The sequence below is a fragment of the Hemicordylus capensis genome, chromosome 1 (genome assembly GCF_027244095.1).
Source record: "Hemicordylus capensis ecotype Gifberg chromosome 1, rHemCap1.1.pri, whole genome shotgun sequence".
Classification (NCBI taxonomy): Eukaryota; Metazoa; Chordata; class Lepidosauria; order Squamata; family Cordylidae; genus Hemicordylus; species Hemicordylus capensis.
In genome coordinates, this window is record NC_069657.1 from 261,806,282 (window position 1) to 261,825,209 (window position 18,928).

At 45.1% G+C, this 18,928-nt stretch overlaps 1 protein-coding gene across 26 annotated transcripts in view; it reads right to left on the bottom strand.

The window, feature by feature from the left end:
- Window positions 1–18,928, bottom strand: part of PLCB1 (phospholipase C beta 1) — an 807,198-nt gene that overhangs the window by 243,931 nt on the left and 544,339 nt on the right. For 25 of the 26 annotated variants that reach the window (XR_008313428.1, XM_053284740.1, XM_053284741.1 and 22 more), the window contains 2 exons: window positions 6,705–6,805; window positions 16–182 (listed from right to left, as the gene is read on the bottom strand). Coding sequence is in view for 25 of the 26 variants with exons in the window: in XM_053284740.1 (XP_053140715.1) it covers window positions 16–182; window positions 6,705–6,805 (268 nt within the window). In the remaining variant the exon portion in view is untranslated. Of the gene's footprint in view, window positions 1–15; window positions 183–2,059; window positions 2,167–6,704; window positions 6,806–18,928 lie in introns of those variants that run through there. The other variant, XM_053284761.1, reaches the window with a different exon arrangement.

Below are 18,928 nucleotides of genomic sequence, written 5' to 3' on the forward strand. Positions count from 1 at the left end.
ATGAAAATTACTGACCTTTTTTAGCCAGACCATTATTGGGTTCATACTTCTCAATCAGTTGCTGAACCTGTTCCTGCTTCAAGGGTGGATAAAGAATTTCATTTAACCGTGGGTCTCGTTGCTTCAAGTTTATAAATTCCATCATCTGGTCAACAGTAAGATATGGTCTGCTCTTGGCACCACTACAAAAAATAGAGATGGGGGCGGGGGGGGAGGCAAGTTTACCAAATAATTGTTTCTTCTCACATCCCTTGTTTTTTAATTTAGTTGTTATATCTTTATCCCATCTTTTTGCCTGACAAGAGACACACAAGGCAGCTGACAGACACAAATTGTACAATGTACTTAACAAAATCAAGCAAGCATAAAGTAATGGTGAGTGATAGCACTGCAGGGGGTCTGGGCAATGATGATGAAAATTGTCCATTTGCTAGGTAGGGGTGTGCACGGAACTGGTTCAGGAGGTTTGGTTCAAATTAAAACCGAATTTGAACTGAACTGCTGGTCAGCAAGCCAGTTTGACTGAACCAGCCAGCGGTCCAATACATTTGGTCTGGATACATTTGGAATCATCTGATGCAGAATCCCCTTTACAAGCAAATGGGTGGGGGGATCCTTGAAAAGTGTTCTGATGGTGATGTGGGTGGTGGCAAGAGGACACCTTACCAGCTTCTGCCATTGTGGCCGCAGCATGGTGCCGACTCCTCTAAGCTCCGCCAGCACTCCTCCCCCCAAGCAGTGCGGGCTGGCAGCAGTCCAGTTCTGGCCAAGGATGCACAGAGTCTGGAACCAGGCCACTGCCGGCCCGCGCAGCTGAGGGAGGTGAGCGCCAGTGGCACTTAGAGGACCCACCACAAAAACTGGTATGGTGCTTTCTTGCCGCCCCACAACACTTTTCAAGGATTTTGTCACCCCTTGGTTTGTAAAGGGTAATCCTCACCTAATTCCCCTTTACAAGCATAATCCTCGAACTGTATCGGACAGGGCCCAGCCCAATTTGAACTCAGACCAGCCACCTTTTGGGGGGTGGGGCAGTCCAGTTTGAGTTTGAACCAGTCAAACTGGGCTGGTTCGATTCGAACCAGTTCTGCACACACCTGTCGCCAGGCCCCAGGGGTTACATCTGATGTCGTTGAAGATCTCCCAAATGTTATTCTTCTAAGGTTCTATGGTGTCCATAGGTTACATCTGATGTTGTTGAAGATCTCTCAAATGTTATTCTTCTAAAGTTCTATGGTGTCCATAGGCAGCTAGTTCTCCGATGATTTATTTCCAGCCATCATCCACCAGTAACTGAACTCTGAATTTGCCCTCCCATTCTGCACCAAGCAAAAAAGCACAGGGACTGGTGCCATGCTCTTCCTCCTCTAGACCCCTGAACTCAGTGGGAAAGGCAATGGAAAGAGCTCTCTTGACAACCCTCAGAATTCTTTCAGTATTAAAGGACCCGTCATTATTAAAGTAAGAGAGAAACAGAAAGCCCCATGTTGAGCCATACAAGGCAGCAGCTGCTGTGGAATCCCTTGTAAACCACATGTTCAGCTGTAACAGCATTTGGCAACTATGTATATAGCTTGATGCAGTACATTTTGCATTACGTATGCCAGGGGGCACCGTGCTACTTAGTAGTTCTGGGCATGAACAAAAATATTGGATCAGATTAGATCCAATCTGATAGAAAAAATATTGGAATCGGGTCTTTAGACCCTTTCAAAATGTCAGAGTCCAAGTTGGGCTTGGAGACACTTTGTCTCCAAGCTGGCTCTAGACCCACTATTTACATGCTGTACCTGTGAAATCAGGATATGAGTGGGCCATGGTAACCCGCTTCCAGCAAGCATCCACTGGCCCAGCTTAAAAGTGGGCCAGGAACGGGCTTGAAGACTTTGTCTCTGTCTCCATTTTGGAAAAAAACCAATATTCCTGATACTGAACCAGATAGTTCCAATCTGATATATGCGTCCCTATATCAGATCAGAATTATATCCGATAGGATTGAATATCAGGGATATTGGATGGGATCTGATATTCCTGACCAGAGGTGCTGTTACCCCCGTACCTTGGGGCCCTGGCCCATGGGGTCTTCCTGCCACCACTGCGAGGCTGAACTGCCGATATTCTAGCTGTGATGTGCATGGCCAGGGGCTGAGGTGAGCAGACCTCCCTCTGCAGTGGCGGGCAGAGTGGGAGCAGCCGCTGAGTCGTGTTGCACGCTGTGTGACATCACGGGCTTGCAACACTCTATTCTAACTGTGCAGGCAAACCAGAACACCTCTCAGTTCTCAGAGGTCGCTAAGCCAGACAGTCAGACTCAGCGGCTGCTCCTGCTCCACCGGCAGGGAGGCCCACTCGCCTCACCCCCCCCCGCCCCAGCCGTGCACATGGCAGCTAGAATATTGGCAGTTCAGCCTTGTGTCAGTGGTGGGGAGGAAGCCTTGCGGCGGCAAGGGCTCACAGTGGTGGGGGGCCCCTCATGGCAGGGCGGTCCAGGCACCCAGATTGCCTAGGTACAATCTGATTCTGATCTGATATTGTTCCTGATCTGATATTGCACAGGCCTACGACTTAGGCCAAAGATGTTCTACCAACATTGCACAAAATCGGGCAAATATCTGTCTTTGCATACTAACTGTGGATGGAAACAGATGCCCACTGCAGCACAGGAGGCATTTACAAACATCCCACATAACACCTCTCATCACATAAGGAGTTGCTCATTTGTAGGCTCTGGCCCTGGGGTAAATTGAGCATTTGCTGAAATATAGCGGCACTTTCCTGTTGACCAGAGCACCAATTAGGACAATTTGCTTAAGAACCAATGTGTCCCCATATTGACACCTACACTACTTGATACAAATTTGATCTTTCCCCCTTCTCATTCATAGCTGCAGCACAAGCACACCAAGGTCACACTCACTGATTCACATATAGGAACCAGTGCTACAAGTTTGTGCCTGCAGACAAAACACAAATTTGCATTAAGATAATTGAATATCCTGCTAGTCGACATCACTTCTCTTTATCTCATCACTAGAGATTGAGAAGCAATAGTGCTATAGAAGCAATATCAACATCCTTTTGAGGGAGAAAGAGGACAGGGGCACTGCTAAAATACAAGGCGATCAAATGCTGGAACTCTTACGGGGGTTAAAAACACATGATGCAGAAATGCATGTAAGAGGCCCCAACACCACACTTTGTTTTTGAAGAACACACAGCTGTGGGATTTAGAATGGAAAAATGATGCTGGTGAGGAAGGAGATGGTGATTAACTCTACCCCTGCCTGTAGGGGTAGGGTTAATCTGCTTCAAATCACCCTCCCACAAACTTCAAATCACCCTCCTGCAAGCTGCTTCTCTCTCCAAGAGTGGTTCCAAACATACTTGTGAGCTTGTCCAACTTTCTTACATCTGTTTGCATTTAACATGCAATTAGCTTTTAAATCTGGAAGAATTCAATATCAGACTCTCCGATATTAAAACCACAGGGAAAGAAATACTTCAAATATTAAAAGTACATCTGTATTGCTCTAGGTGTTCCAAGGCATTCAAGTATGAAGTAACAAGAGTCTGGTTGTTTGTTTTGTGCTGAATACAAGCACTAATAGCATCTTTCCCAAGTATTATACTGTATCCCCCCAAAAAACTTCTAATTAGCATCTTGATGGCTGGAGAGGCTATTTTATGAATAACACTTTAACATCTTTACCCGCTATCCAGTCACTCCCAATGCCAAACTTCTGTAACTGGAGTTTCAACTAGAGATGTGCAAAATGATTTGAGCTTGAGAGGGCCGTTTTGAGTGTTTCGAGCTTGAAAATAAACACCCTTTATTTTAAGGCTTGAAATGAAACAGCCCTGTTTCGACTCAAATCAGTTTTTGAATTATGTGAATTATTATTATTATTATTTGGCAGGCTGGTGTGCTGTGACTTCTGTCTTGTGCCCAGCCTGCCAAGGCCCTCTGTTTCTCTGGTGTTCCCTTAATGTGTTTCCAGCTTTTTTTGTTTTATATTATTTGGGTGGGCACCTGACTGGTGCCCACCTGCTCTCTCCCCAGCTGTTGAGTCTCAGCCCAGGTGCCTCAGGGAGCAGCACCTGGCTAGACACCAGCAGAAGACACTGAGAGAAGATGCTGAAAGGTAAGCCCCCCGCCTGGTCACTGGTTAGGTTATTAGGGAACTTCGAGTTCTCAATCTTTAAATAGAGCCTAGTTTTGGGAAGGGATTTTAGGTAGGCACTAGGTCATGTCTATCAATGGCTACTAGGCTGTGGGCCATCTCCAGCCTCAGAGGCACAATGCCTCTCAGTACCAGTTGCAGGGGAGCAACAGCAGGCATCTGGTGGGCCACTGTGTGAAACAGGATGCTGGACGAGATAGGCCTTGTGCCTGATCCAGCAGGGCTGTTCTTATGTTTTTATGACTGTATGACAGGAGGGGTGGATTAATTTAGGAGAGGCCACAGTAATCCCCTTTCCTTTCCCTTAGGCATACCCCATTGTTGCTAACTCTCCTCCAAGAAAAAAGCCCCCCCCACCAAATAAAGCCTGCTTCTTTATTGGGAGGGGGATCTAATTTTTCTAGTTTCTGTATATGCACTACAGTGTTATAGATAGCTCTGTATGTGGCACACACAGCATAAATAGATCACCCCCAACCCCACACCGCTTTTAAAAATATCTACCTTAAAAGCGCTTCTTCCATCCACCCATCAGAGTTAGGGCTTCAATTAAAAAACAGCCACTAAGATATCCAGGAGGGTGTGAGGCAGAGCTAGGAGCAGAGTGGCAAGCAGAGGGAGGGGTGAGCCTGCTGCTCATAATGGGCGACAGCGAGAAAGGCCTACTCCTTGAGTTGTCCCTACTGATGTAGTTGTGCACATGGCAGTGGGACTGGAGGAGTCTGGTCCCACAGCACAGTCACTTGAGATGGCTGAGGTAGAATTGGGGGTGGGGGGGCCCCTCCACTGTCAGGGAAGGAGCTCTTCTTGTGGCACTGGAGGAGGAGGTGTCATTGGCTGCTAGCCCAGCCAGATCAATCTCTCCATACTCTCCAATCCCTGTTGGCAGTGTGAGCCCCTGTGTCTGAGACAGTAGGAAGTACTTCCATTTCCTGGACTTTCTCAGCCTTAAACTAAGGGCAGCAGCGGTGGTAGCTCCCAGAAGGAACCAATAGCCCCAGTAGTACCACCATACTGAAACTGTCCCAGACCGAAGACAGTACGGTGTGGGACCCACTTTGAGCTTTGCCATGGTGACCAAACCCATGCTATCTGCAGATTACAACATGGTTCAAGACCTTACACATACAACAGGCTCTGTGGTTTGTTTTACAAGACCATGATATGTGCAGAGTTCACGACTAGGACCAAACTCCAGGCCTATTCACATCACCAGCCCCTCCCATGCAGCAAAGGACAAGTTTCTGGTCCTGCATGTGGAGGTGCTGGGCACTAACCACATGGCAGATGATCTGCCAGTGGCCATGGATCGCCAGGTAGAGGGATGGCTGTCTGAGGGCCCATGGTGACCGACAATGCTGCAAACATAACTAGGGCAGACAAGAAGGCTCAGTTTGTGTCCATCCGTTGTGTGGTGCACACTGTGAACTTGGACATGAGGGATGCGCTTGGCCCTTCTGGGGCTGCAGCCAAGCGAGACATCTCCGCCGAAAGCGCTAGGTGCTGGTTTGCTGCTGCCACGGCTGCTCTTGTGGACAGGTGCTGCAAGATAGCAGCTTTCTTCCACCAGAGAGAAAAGGGTAGGCATATGTTCGAGGAGAGGCAGCTTGAGCTGCACCTACCTGAATTCCTGATCCCTCAGGATGTTCCAACCCAGTGGAACTCCCATCTTTCTCTTGCTCTGGCACCTGCAGGAGCAAGAGACAGCCATGCATGCCATGTAAAGTAGGCGTGGCTGGGAAGTGTGTGACCTGTTCAACCAGGAATGGGCACTGCTTTCCAAGGCTGTCTTGACATTCGAGCCATTCCTTGCTGCTGCATACTGCTTGTGTGCTAAGACTGCAACACTGAGCCAGGCTTTGCCTGCTGCTCTTCTTGAGAAGATGATGGGTGAGCTCCAGTCTCTGGAATGATCAGGGCAAATGTGTGCCTGCCACCATTTCCAAGCTTGTTGCTGCATCAGTGAGCAGGTGGGTGGACTGTGTCCTCTCTCACTATGCAACAACTGGCTGGGAAGTGATGGTAGGTGGTAGCAGGAAGCAGGAGATGGAGAGGGCGACTGCAACAACAGGTAGAGGAAGCAGCAGCAAGGCAACAGCAGGGCAGGGAGCGGCACAGAAGGAGCTAGTACTGGCCCCCATATGGCACTGAAGGGAAGCAGGTGGCTTGGTGGAGCAGTTGGGTGGGGCAACAGATGGGCACTTGGTGGTGCCTGTGGGCAGGTAGCTCATATTCTTTGAGCATGTCCACACAATTATAGTTCCACCCCTGAGCCCAACAACAGCGGGCAGTCTGTTCAGCACTGCTCTGAAAACAATAGGAATAGTGGCTAAACTCTGGAGAAAAGGACCTCTTGGTTTCCAACACAGCTGATAGATTAAGCAGCAGAAGTGGAAGATACAGTAAATCTGTTTTTGGTTCTCACAGCGTGATTCTAAGTCTTGCATAGTTGACCTTGTCATCTTGAGCAGAAGAAAACAAAGGAAGAAGCAAGCAAGTGCGACAGTTTCCATAATTCCTTACAGCTCCAAGAAGATGTGGTCAATTTCAGGACGAGGGCACAGGTTGCTCAAGAACTCTCTATATACTTCTGGAGTGAAGTCCTCTTGAGGAATTGAATCATTCTGTAAAGGGTAATTAAAATAAAGCATGTAAAGCAATGTCTCTCACTCTGTGATATCACACCCTGTTTTAAACCAGGTTCCTCCCCTCAACACTAGAATGCTAGCAGTAGTTTTCACAATTCTCCCTCACTCGTTTGGTTCTTTTACGCCTGGGTGCTTCACAGGAGGTTTGTGCAAGTGTGTAGACTTAACTCCATATCATGCTTCTACAGCCATCCACACCACTCCATTCTCTCCCTCACACCTCCCTTATATCACCCCTCCTCTGTGCCTCCAGCAGTCTCAGAGGTTGATTATTTCTTTCACAGTGATTTCAGGAGAGTCTCAAGCTATACCTGGAAACTTTGCAATTACATGGTTATTATCAGTAAAACATGTAAAACCTCATTGTCTCACACTTCCCAGTTTGTTGCCCAAATAATGTCAACTGTAGCCCTAGAATAAGGATGGAAATCAGGGGCATAAGGGGCTCACAGGCAGCCACGGGACAAGCTCTTGCTGGTGGCACCTTCCCGCACAGTGTTTTCTTCTGCACACACATAAGTGCACACCAGCCATAGCCCTGCATATGCTAGCAAATGCTGGGGGTATGGCCACTATTGGCAAGACGGGTCACGTTGCCCTTCTTCCTCTCCCAGTTGGTGCTTCACTCAAGTTGTGTTTGGGGGCTTTCTTTTCTGGCTCAGAGGAAGGCAGAGAAAGCATGCACCCAAGCAGCACATGAACAAAATGCCGACTGGGAGAAGTACAGGGAATGCATGTTTAGTCCCCCAAATAGTGGCTGGTGGGGGGCGGGTTAGGGGAGAGCAGAGGATGAACCTTTGGTGGCCCCCAGCAGTGTAGAGGCAAGTGAACAATGCTGAGCCAGCTCCACATGGCCCCTAGCCAAGCCTGCCTGCCTGCCCTCTTCTATGCAATAGGCTCCCAAAGGGAACAGGAATGGCTAGGGGCAATGCACAGACTGAAAGCAAAGAGAAGATGTGGTGCGGGTCCCGCAGCAGCTTGACAATGGCACCGGGTGCTGGGCAGCCAGTCTGTCCTCCTGACGCAGCGGATGGGAGAGTGGGCCAATGAACTTCTGGCGGCCCCTGGAGGGAGCAAGTGGGGAGTGAGAGCCTTTGGCGGCCCCTGGAGCAGCTACAGGATTTTCTCTCTCTCTCTCTCTCTCTCTCTCTCTCTCTCTCTCTCTCCATCTGGCAGACTCCGGAAGTGCTCCAGGTGGTGGAAGCCTTCCGTTCTCCACCCTAGCCACACGCCCAACAGAGATGATGTGTAATAGAGTGATTCCAAGATTACAAAAATGATTTACATTTTTGCAGTCCACACATATAAGCATGTATCACCATAGCATTGTCAATAAGTACTTCACAACAAAAGAGAAGTGTCACACATCTTTCGATCCATTTATGGCAAATATATACAACTTAACTCTGTTTATTCTCCTGGACCTCTCAGCAGCTTTCAATACCAATCCAATCCAGTTTATTGTATATGACTATAAGCCTTTACAGAGCAAAATCTAAAAATACATATTGCAAAACAAAAAAATTAAAATAAGCTAAAATATTCTCAGGTTTAAAAATCAACCATAGTATCATCTTCTGGGTCATCTCTTCAGGTTGGGGCTTGGGGGTACAGTTATATTGTGGCTCTGCTCCTACCTGGAGTATCATACTCAGGAGATGATTCTATCCCCTATGCTGTTTAACATCTACATAAATGGGATAGGTCATCTGTGGGTGTGAGCTGCGGTGCCATCAATATGCCGATGACACCCAGATCTACCTATCTTTTAAGTCAGCAGGCACCGGGGAGGCAGTGGATGCTCAGAACCGAGATTTGGAGGCTGTTCTGGACTGGATGGGGGCAAGCAAGCTAAACATAATCCAGAGAAGACAGAAGTGCTCTGGGTTGGTAACACTGATCATCTGAATACTGAGGTAAATCTGGTCTTGGATCACACTCCCTCTGAAAGCTAAAGTCTGCAGCTTGTGCAGGGAGGGCGTGTTTCTGGACTCGATGCTGTCATTGGAAGCACAAGTGGTGGCGGTGTGTGTAAGTGCTTATTACCAGCTACAGCTGGTATGCCAGCTGCAACCCTACTTGGAGAAATCAGTTCTGACCTCAGTCATTTATGCATTGGTAACATCCAGATTGGACTACAGCAATGTGTCCTACACGGGGCTGCCCCTGAAGATGGTTCAGAAGCTTCAGCTGGTCCAAAACACTGCTGCAAGGATGCTTATGGGCACATGTCATTTCGTGAGTGTTACATGCATCCTTCAACAGTTTCACTGGTTACCAGTCCATTTCTGGGTTAGATTCAAGGTAAGGGTCTTGACCTTTAAAGCACTACACAGCTTGTAATTCAGATTCAAGTCTATTTCCTTTAAATACTGATGAATCCGTACAAGTCGTAAAAGACAATGATAGAGGTAACCATTGCCATTATTTATTCAACTATTTTATATAGTTGTCAAGGGCATCAGAAGCTTCTATGCAAGGGTTGTTGTCAGCTTTTTCTTTTCTTTTTTGAAAAGGGAAGACATTTTTCCCACAACTTCACAACTCTCTCTTCTTGGCCTTTAATGCACCCTCTGCTTGGGGCTGGAGTACCTGTCGGACTGCATTCGCCCATATGAACCTGCCAGGGCCCTCAGCTTGGCATCTAAGGTCCTGCTCATAGCCCCGCCACTAACAGCGATCTGGTTCGCGAGAACTAGAGACAGAGCCTTATCAGATGTGGCCCCTCAGCTTTGGGACGCCTTCTCCAAAGAGCTTCGCCATGCTCCCTCCCCTCAGCGTTTTTAAATACAAAACTTTGAAAATAGACTTTAAAATGTTTTATCTTATATTTGGTAGGGGTTTTTTAGTTCAAAGTTTTTCACTTTTTATTAATAACTTTTAATTTGAAACTTTTACAAATCTGTAATTTAAAATAGTTTTAGCCAGGTCTTTTAATTTGTTTAATTTTATTAATCTTTTACTTTACATTGTATCTATTTTATTAGTCTTGTGACCCACCCCAAGCATCATCATTGTTATCATTATTCAATTCAGAGCTCTCTTTTCCTGCTGGCTATCAATTCCTAATGCCTACTTAAATGATGCTTATTGCTGAAGCTGCTCTCAGCCAGGGTAGCTAGCCAAGCAAACATGTGTTTGACAGCATTGAAATGCCCCCAAAACATGCTCCTAGAAACTCTAAATATATTGCACCTTACATTTTTCTTCATCCTGGGTGATAACAATCTGTTAAGATTTTGTACATGCTTTGAACCTTATGAGAGCCTGATTTCTTTGAAATAAATCAGTTTTATTTAAAACTGCAGTTAACTGCCTTGGATGTAATTAACTGCCTTGGATTTGATCCCTTGGTGCCCATGACGACTACAACTTAGTTTTGTGAGCTTTGAATTTTTTAAGAGAATCAACTGTGGCACAAGCATAGCTGGTTATGGGGCAGCCTGCCCATTAGGCAATCTGATGCAATAATCTCAGGTGGTGCCTTTGGAGATATTTCTGGAGGCAGCAGAATGCACCTCTGCTGTCCCTGCCACCGGGTGTCCGTGGCCCTGGGCTATTCCATGCCAGGCTTCTCACAGCTGCTGCTGGCTGTTTGCACAGCCTGCCCAGCCGCTCAGTTCTCGGCTGCTGAATGCTGCCTGTGCCTTTAAGCCAGCAGCAGTGGTGGTTGCGGCACTCTCACTTTCCCACTTCCACTGGCCCCCTTCCCTCCAAGCATCAGGAGGCAAAAAGAGACAGTGGAAGCCAAAGATGGAAAGAACTGCTGGTGGTTTAGAAAAACAGGCCAATCCCATCACCTGGTGAGGATGATGCAAGCTGGGCAGGGTCTCTTTCCTTTAGAGAAGCTTTCTTTTAGAGCAGGGGCATCAAACTGCCAGCCTGCAGGCAGGATCCAGCCTATGGAGCTCAGCAATCGAACCCTGGACAAGCCACTGCGTCTCTCTCTGGCACATTTCCCCTGCTGTTTGTTGGGTAAAAGAAATTTAAGAAGGGCTTTCCAGTCCCAGGCACCTCTGTTGGCCTCTTCAAGCCTTGCCAGGCTGCTGTCTCAGCAAAGCTTCTTGCAAAAGCTTCTTGCACAGCTCACTTGGCTGGCTGGCAGACACTTGCCAAGCATAGTGTACAGACTTGCAACAATGCTGTTAGGTTGGGCAGGCTGAGAGGTCAGTGACTGGCCCAAAGTCACCCAGTGGCATTAAAATACTCTCTAGCACAGAGGCATCAAGCTGAAGCTTCCTGTGGCTGTTTCCTTCCTCCACCTCACCATGCTTTGAAGCTTCCTGTGGCTGGATGCCACCATGTTTCCTCCCCGATGGGAAGGAGGGTTTCTGTAAAGAAGAGTAAATGGTGTGGGGCGGGAGGGAGGCTTCTGCTTTTCTGATCGGCAGATCATTGGTAAATATTTCTTTTAAAAATACAAACAACAAATTCAACCTTCCCCTGAGCATATTCTGATGTTAAAAGTAGTGCATCCAACCAGTTTAAATGGCAGGGCAAGGGAACGAGAAAGAGGGAAGAGAGAAGAAGAAAGTAAGAAAGTGAGAGGGTGGTGGAGAAGGAAGACAGAAGGCGGTGCGAGGCGAGTGTGAGGCAGGTGCGAGGCTGTATGTGCCCCACCAAGAGGTGCACTGGAATCAAATCCAGCCTACCACCCGATTTCAGTTTGATACCCGTGCTTTAGATAAACAATAGCCACATTTCCCAGGAGCTATTCATTTTCTCCTCATTTGCAACCATCTGGTTAATGGCCCAGCCGTTGTTTTTTTTTTTTTAAAAAATCCTCTGGTTCTGCAGGCATTCTGTATGGGGAACAGAACGGTGCTTCTGCTGTCTCTGTAGCATACTTGAATTAGTCAACTGAGCAAATGGATGCTATCCACAGCAGCCTCCATGGCCTTCTTTCTCCTTTTCAAATCCTGACTCTTTTTGCATCATGCTTCCTCTTTCATTCAGCTTTCAATGCACCCTTGAAGCACTATATCCACTTTCTGTCACCAAGTCCTCCTTTTCCTGTGTCTCCTTTCATTTTGCTACACCAAAAAGCAAGCTGCAAGGATCGATTATGTGCTGCTGTGAAGAACCCATTGGTTAATATGTGTTTATATAGTCTAGGACTTAGGAGGGTGAGCATGGCAACTGTTGCTAGGTCCTGGGATCAACAAGAAGAGTTCCATGGATCTCAGAACCTAGGAAGCAGAGTCAGGTGCAAGTTAACTGCCAAGGAAGAGGCTGGCAGAAAGGAACTCAGATTTTGAGATGGTAAACTGTTACTGACTGTGTTTTTAACTGTGTGTTTCTTGGAAAGGAACAACTATTGAAAAAATCAATAAATCTTCTTTATTTTTAAAATACTTGGACTTCCTCTATTGGAGTAACACCCCATGCTATTAAGGGCAATGAATATGATAAGAGAGGACTACTGAAGTTAAATGGTGGCAGCAAATACAGGAACCTTCACAGCTGCCATTCCCAAAGGAAAGCATCTATGCCATCATAATATAACAGCAACAACAATATGCTGACAGTGTGTTCTTATTTACTGCTTTGTCTCTCTCCCAATAAAGTTGTGGTAGAAACATGGTCTTCAGACTGCATAAAATGATGAAGTAACACAAACTATGAAAACTTCAGATGATCTTGGTAACTGTTATGGAGAAGCTATGCTGACTGCTGAACAGGGGATTGAGTTCCTGTGGTTCTACTGGACCTCTCAGAAGCTTTTGATATGACTGACCACGATACCCCTTCTGAACCCCAAAGCTGGTGCAGGGCTTGGGTGCTACATTTTGTGTTGGCCCCAGTTCTTCCCAGAACGTAGATACCACAAATTTGTTGTTGGAGACTTTTTTTCAACATTTCACAAGAGTTCTCTCTTCTCCCCTATGCATTTTAGCATCTATATAAAACTACTAGAGTAGAATGTATTTCTTTTTAATGCTGTTCCCCCATGCTGTTCAACATCTACATGAAACCACTAGGAGAGGTCATCCGGGGACTTGGACTGAGTGGTAAGCAATATGCAGATGACACTCATCTCTACCTCTCCTTGTCACCTGATCCTAGGGAGGCAGTGGATGTCCTGAATCGGGGGGCTGGAGGCCGTGATGGGCTGGATGTGGGCTAATAAACTGAGACTGAATCCGGACAAGACGGAGGCAATGTTGGTCAGTAGGAGAGCCAATCGGGATGAGGAGATGCTACCAGTTCTGGATGGGGTTGCACTACAAGGAGCATAGGGAACATAGGAAGCTGCCATATACTGAGTCAGACCATTGGTCTATCTAGCTCAGTATTGTCTACACAGACTGGCAGCAACTTCTCCAAGGTTGCAGGCAGGAATCTCTCTCAGCTCTATCTTGGCGAAGCCAGGGAGGGAACTTGGAACTTAGATGCTCTTCCCAGAGCAGCTCTATCCCCTGAGGGGAATATCTTACAGTGCTCACACATCAAGTCTCCCATTCATATGCAACCAGGGCAGACCCTACTTAGCTAAGGGGTCAAGTCATGCTTGCTACCACAAGACCAGCTCTCCTCTCAAGCAAGTATGCAGCTAAGGGGTATTACTGGACCCAGCTCTGCTTTTGGAAGCTCAGGTGGAGGCAGTGGCCAGCGGTGCCTTTGCCCAGCTTTGGCTAGTGCACCAGTTGTGTCAATTTCTCAGGAAAGCAGATCTGGCCACTATAACCCACACCTTATTCACATCACAGCTGGATTACTGTAACATGTGCTACATGTGGCTGCCCTTGAAGAATATTTGGAAACTGCAGTTCGGGCAAAATGTGGCAGCTAGAATTTTATCTGGAACTGCTCACTGGGATCAAATTACACCCATTTTGAAAGAGCTACATTGGCTGCCAATTTGTTTCCAGATCCAATTCAAGGTGATGGATTTGACCTTTAAAGCCCTCAACCGTTTGGGCCATGGATACCTGAGGGACCGTCTGCTCCCAAGAGTTGCTACCCACTTGACAAGGTCATCTGAAGGGGCTCTGCTCCAGGTGCCAACAATGAGGGAGGCTTCGCTGTCATGCATGTGGGACAGGACCTTCTCTGTTGCTGCCCCCAGACTCTGGCATGCTCTCCCAGTGGCTATTCACTCCTCGATCTCCATCATGGCTTTTAGAAAGCACGTGAAAACTTGGCTTTTTACCCAGGCTTTTATGTTATTGTCCACTCTGCTGTTTCTTTGCATTTTCTATGGTTATTTTATGCATGTATTTTAAAAATCTTTTCAGTTAGATCTCTGTTTTAATTTTTTGGCTTAATATTTTAATTGTCTAATTTTTATAGTCTTGTTATAATTTTCCAATGTGAACCGCCTTGGGATTGATTCCGCCTTGGGATTGTTTTAATGAAAGGTGGTATACAAATTTAACAATAAATAAAATTAAAAATAAATGCAGTAACTAAAATGCTGAATGCTTTTGTCACTGTATTCACTTAAGCGAAATGCAAATTCTTGGTTTCAACTGCTCTCCAGCTTACCCACTCTGTATTGTGTACATACAATAATTTCACCCAACACTAGAAGGATATGGAGAATTAAAATTAGCCTTAGTATATGTTAGTGGTTGCAGCCTAACTCCAATTATCATTTCATCTCAGAACCACCATCTTCTCACCCTATATAACCATACCTTTGAAATGTTTGGTGGCTATAAGCCACCTCTAGCCTCAGAGGCAAGATGCCTCTGAATACCAGTTGCAGGGGAACAACAGCAGGAGAGAGGGCATGCCCTCACCTCTTGTTTGTGGGCTTCCCAGAGGCATCTGGTGGGCTACTGTGTGAAACAGGATGCTGGACCAGATAGGCCTTGGGCCTGATCCAGCAGGGCCGTTCTTATGTTATTAACAAAGCAAGTTTGGCAAAGCATCCAAGATCAATTAAAGAAAATAGTTAACTCACAGAATACATGCCTGGACAAGAGTAGCACTGACTGGTTCACTTAAAGCAGCTGAAAGAGTTTCTAATAGTAACAGTACATCAGAAAGCAGGGAAGTAGTGTGATGTTCTTAGCTATGCCCAGCTGAGAAGGGGGAGACACAGTGTCAAAACAACCTTCAGGGAGCAGATCTGAAGCTACTCTTTACAGACTACAGCAGACAGTTTATCTGGCTCAAGACATCTTTGGCCAGTCTTTGGCAGATGAATATGCCCAAACGTTATCTAGCATGACAGAAACAGGCCAAGTGTAAAACAATAGGTGTCAGATCGTCGTACACTGTGCATCAGGGGGCTGAAGCCAGGGATGAAGTGGTAGAAGAGAATATTTATCTGGGGGTATTTGATTAATGTGAGGAAATATGAAAAGAGGGAAAGGAAATGCAGGATATGGATGTTAGAAGCACAAAAGACACCTCAACACGTCAGTAAGGTGGCCTTGCTATTGGGAATAAATATATCTGTTATGGAGGGATGTCTGCAATTCTGGCCCTGGATGATCAAGTCAGAAAGGCCATTCGTGCATCCCCTGAAGTGAATAAGAAAACATTTTATTATCGTGCTTCACAGTCTGTATGCAAGCATAGAGCTTTAAATCACATATCTGGAACTGTCAGGTTTTTGTCATAGGTCTTTTATTATGCCAACTGTTTTTAATATAGAAATTTTATGATTTTAGTTCAAGTTGTTTGATTGTTAACTGTTAGCTAATACCATGTCTAGAGGTAGCAGCAACCAATGATGTCTCTTGCTCCCTCATCTGTGTGTTGTTGTCAGAATATCAAGCTGGAAGGGACTCATTTCTGGTTGTTCAACCAAGCTGGGGCAAAAGCCAGGAAGTATGCATTATGAAACAATAGAAAGGTAATGCTGCTAAATACAAGCCAAAAATGAAATGAAGTGGTTGAATGAAACAAAATCCTTCAGATCAGGGAAAAGCAAAACAGTAAAGCTGTGACCTTATGCACTGTATTTGAGGATATCTTTTTGAACTCTGTGGAATTTATTTCTGAATATACCTGCCTAGGACTGCACTGTAAGCATTGCTTTATAGTAATATTTTTTCTACAAAAACACTGAACCTATTTAACACAATTATATCATGCACACTTGACTGGAAGGTGTTGAAGTTATGCATACATTAAAATAGTGAAAAATAGGCAATAGCCAATTTTTACACATCAGTGTATTTGCTCCCCTCCCATATCCACCACCTGTGTAGGCAAGTTATCATATGTACAGATAGCCTATAGTTTGCTTCAAACAGTATATTTTGTAGAATTCCATCCCAAGTAAAATATATATTATATGAAGTTAACTAAAGACTATCTGAGATATCTTGCCTACCCAGCAAGTGAATACAGAAGGGGACATGTATACTAATGTGTAGAAATTCATTAGTGGCTTTTGCAGGGGGTGGGGGCTATTTTCTGTGTGGAAGACAGCATGCTGCAGGAAATTAAGTCCCAAGTACAAAATACATGCCCACAGACTGGAATGATTTCAAGACAAGTTTATTAATCCAATCAACAGACTTCAATAAACGGAACTTCAATTCAATAAACGGAGGCTTCAATTTAAATCACTAAGACTAGTATAAATCACTGATGATCGGCATCATTTTTGATAAGTATTTCCTAGATAAACGTGCATATTTATTGCTTGATAACAAACATTAATTTGCAGCTGAATACAACTTTATAATATCCCTTAAATATTTAACATTTTCACAATTTTTAGAAAACAGTGATACATTGCTTATTGAATAGCTAACATTGCCTGCAACCCTATGCATACTTACTAGGATGTAAGTTCTGCTGAGGTCAATAAAACTTGCTTCTGAATAAGCATATTTAGAATAATACGATGGGCCTTTATGATTTGTGTGAACTGAAACTGCTAACTAAAGGTTAAAATACACATCAATCATGTTTTTGTTTCAAAACTTTGAGTTCTATTTGCTTTTTCTGCTTCATGCAAGGATACTGAACAAGACCATTTAATTTCAGACCAAGTTTCCAAACTTCTTGTTACTGTGAAGACCTGTATTTTTCTAGAAGATGTAAAGTGCACATTCAGAATGCTTGGTTAATATGCAGAAATATTTCAACTAACTGCAAAGCTGAGATTATTACAGCACATGAAATAAGATTATTCTTAGTATGGAATCATTAGTGTCTATGATGCTTTACAAAGTTAATGCAAACAAAAGATGAGTGCCTGAAATGAAGAGCTTACCATCTAAATTTAGACTAGAAGGCGGGGGGGGGGGGCGGGCGAATCAAACATAGAAGTACAATAAGTACATAAAACCATTTAAACTTGACAATAAAAAGTGAACAGTCCAACCAACCACTAACCTCCCCTCCTCCCCAAACAGAAAACCCCAAGTCATTGCTGAGTATTATAGTTATCAAGGAGTGAAAGAATCAACCTAACCCGAATGGCGAGGGAAGAGTGACTGGTTGGGTTCAGGAAGCACTGAGTATCTCATAGAGAGATGGGTGGTCCCAGTCATTTTAAAAGGAGTTGATTGCGAGACTGGTACTGTATGAATAAACCTTCCCTGGAGCCATATGGCAGTTGTAACTGTGATGGTTCCTGTACCCGCTGCCACAATTTATCTTCAATAGTCTTCTCATAATATCTACTGCCCTTGATAGTGGGAGAATGCTACAGGGATGGAATATTACACCAATAGAGAAAGTCCAACTCTTTTAAAAAATAGAGAGTATTTATTGTTTCAAAAACAAAAACAAATGATAAAACAAGTTTATCCTTTCCAAGCAACTCGCAACTCAAAGCACAATCACTAAGAGTATACTTTCATTCAGTCTGAGTCCCTCTGTGACAAAACGGGGGTTACTCTATGCTTTTCCAGGATCTACCCTCAGTAGAGAAATTGCCTTTGATCCCAGTCTAGGAGCATGTCACTCCTTCAAGTTAGGCTGCCACCAGCTGAAGACTGATCTAAAGCCACTGATCAGGCTTAGATATGGCTTCAACAACCTAGAACTTACAGGCACTTATACAGGCAGAGTCCACACAACCCAGCTCTAGACAACAATATATTATTCTGAAACTCAGGAGTGAATGATCTTATGAGGCACATGGGGAAGAGTTTTGCGAGTAAAGGTCCAGAACCTTTTAAATCAGACTGAAGCCACTTCTATGAACTTTATTAAAAAACAAGGGTTGCACACAGAATAAGGAATTGGCGGGGCGGGGATGTTGGTGGCGGGATAGGGGAAATGAAGTAAAGTAAGGAACACAGGAATTCAAAAGAAAATACAAAAGCATTAACTAACTGACTAGCACTGAGTAGGCAGGTCCTTGGCTGAGAGAGCATTAATCTCTACAGCTTTTCCCTTGGAATACCCTTTAACAGATGGGAAATGGTGATCATGGCCCCCTAGGTTTAAAGCCATTACAGAGGGAGTGAGCTGGGTCCAGGGGACTGTAGGTCTCACATCCGTCTATAGTTGAAAGAGTATTCTAATTTCTTCCTCTCCGGGTGGTGAGATGCAAAGTATCCCTATCTCCTGTGTCAGATAAGATTAGGGAATTGGTGAAGGGTGAATTTGTTAGACATTGTGGAGTGATGCTCTCGCTTCAAGATGACTGAGGACTGTATTTCATCACAACCTCTCTCCCAGCTTCTTCCTTGACAATTAACTTCCAACTACACCTCAGTACACCTCTATGGAACTCTTCCTGTCAATCTCAATACCTGGCAATAGTTGTCATGCTTAAGTCACTAATCCCCCTGACCAGGCAACACATAAATGATTCCTAACCTGTCAGTTCTTCGCAGTAACTATCAGCTGGTCAGAAACCTTCCCTTTGGCGGCAAGGTACTTGAGCAGAGAGAGTAGCAGTCCATTGCCATGCATTCCTGGATGCCACAGATTATGCAGATCCATTTAAATGTGGCTTCTGGTCCAGTTACAACATGGAATCAAGGTTGGCCACCCTGGATGATTACGTACAGCATGAGAAGGACAGGGGAGTGTGACACTATTGATTCTCTCAGATTTCTCAGCAGCTTTTGATACAATTGATCATGGTATCTTTTCGATCACTTGTCTGATGGAAATGGGAGTCACTATGCTCCAGTGGTTTTATTCCTATGGGATGGGAAGTTTCTACAAGGT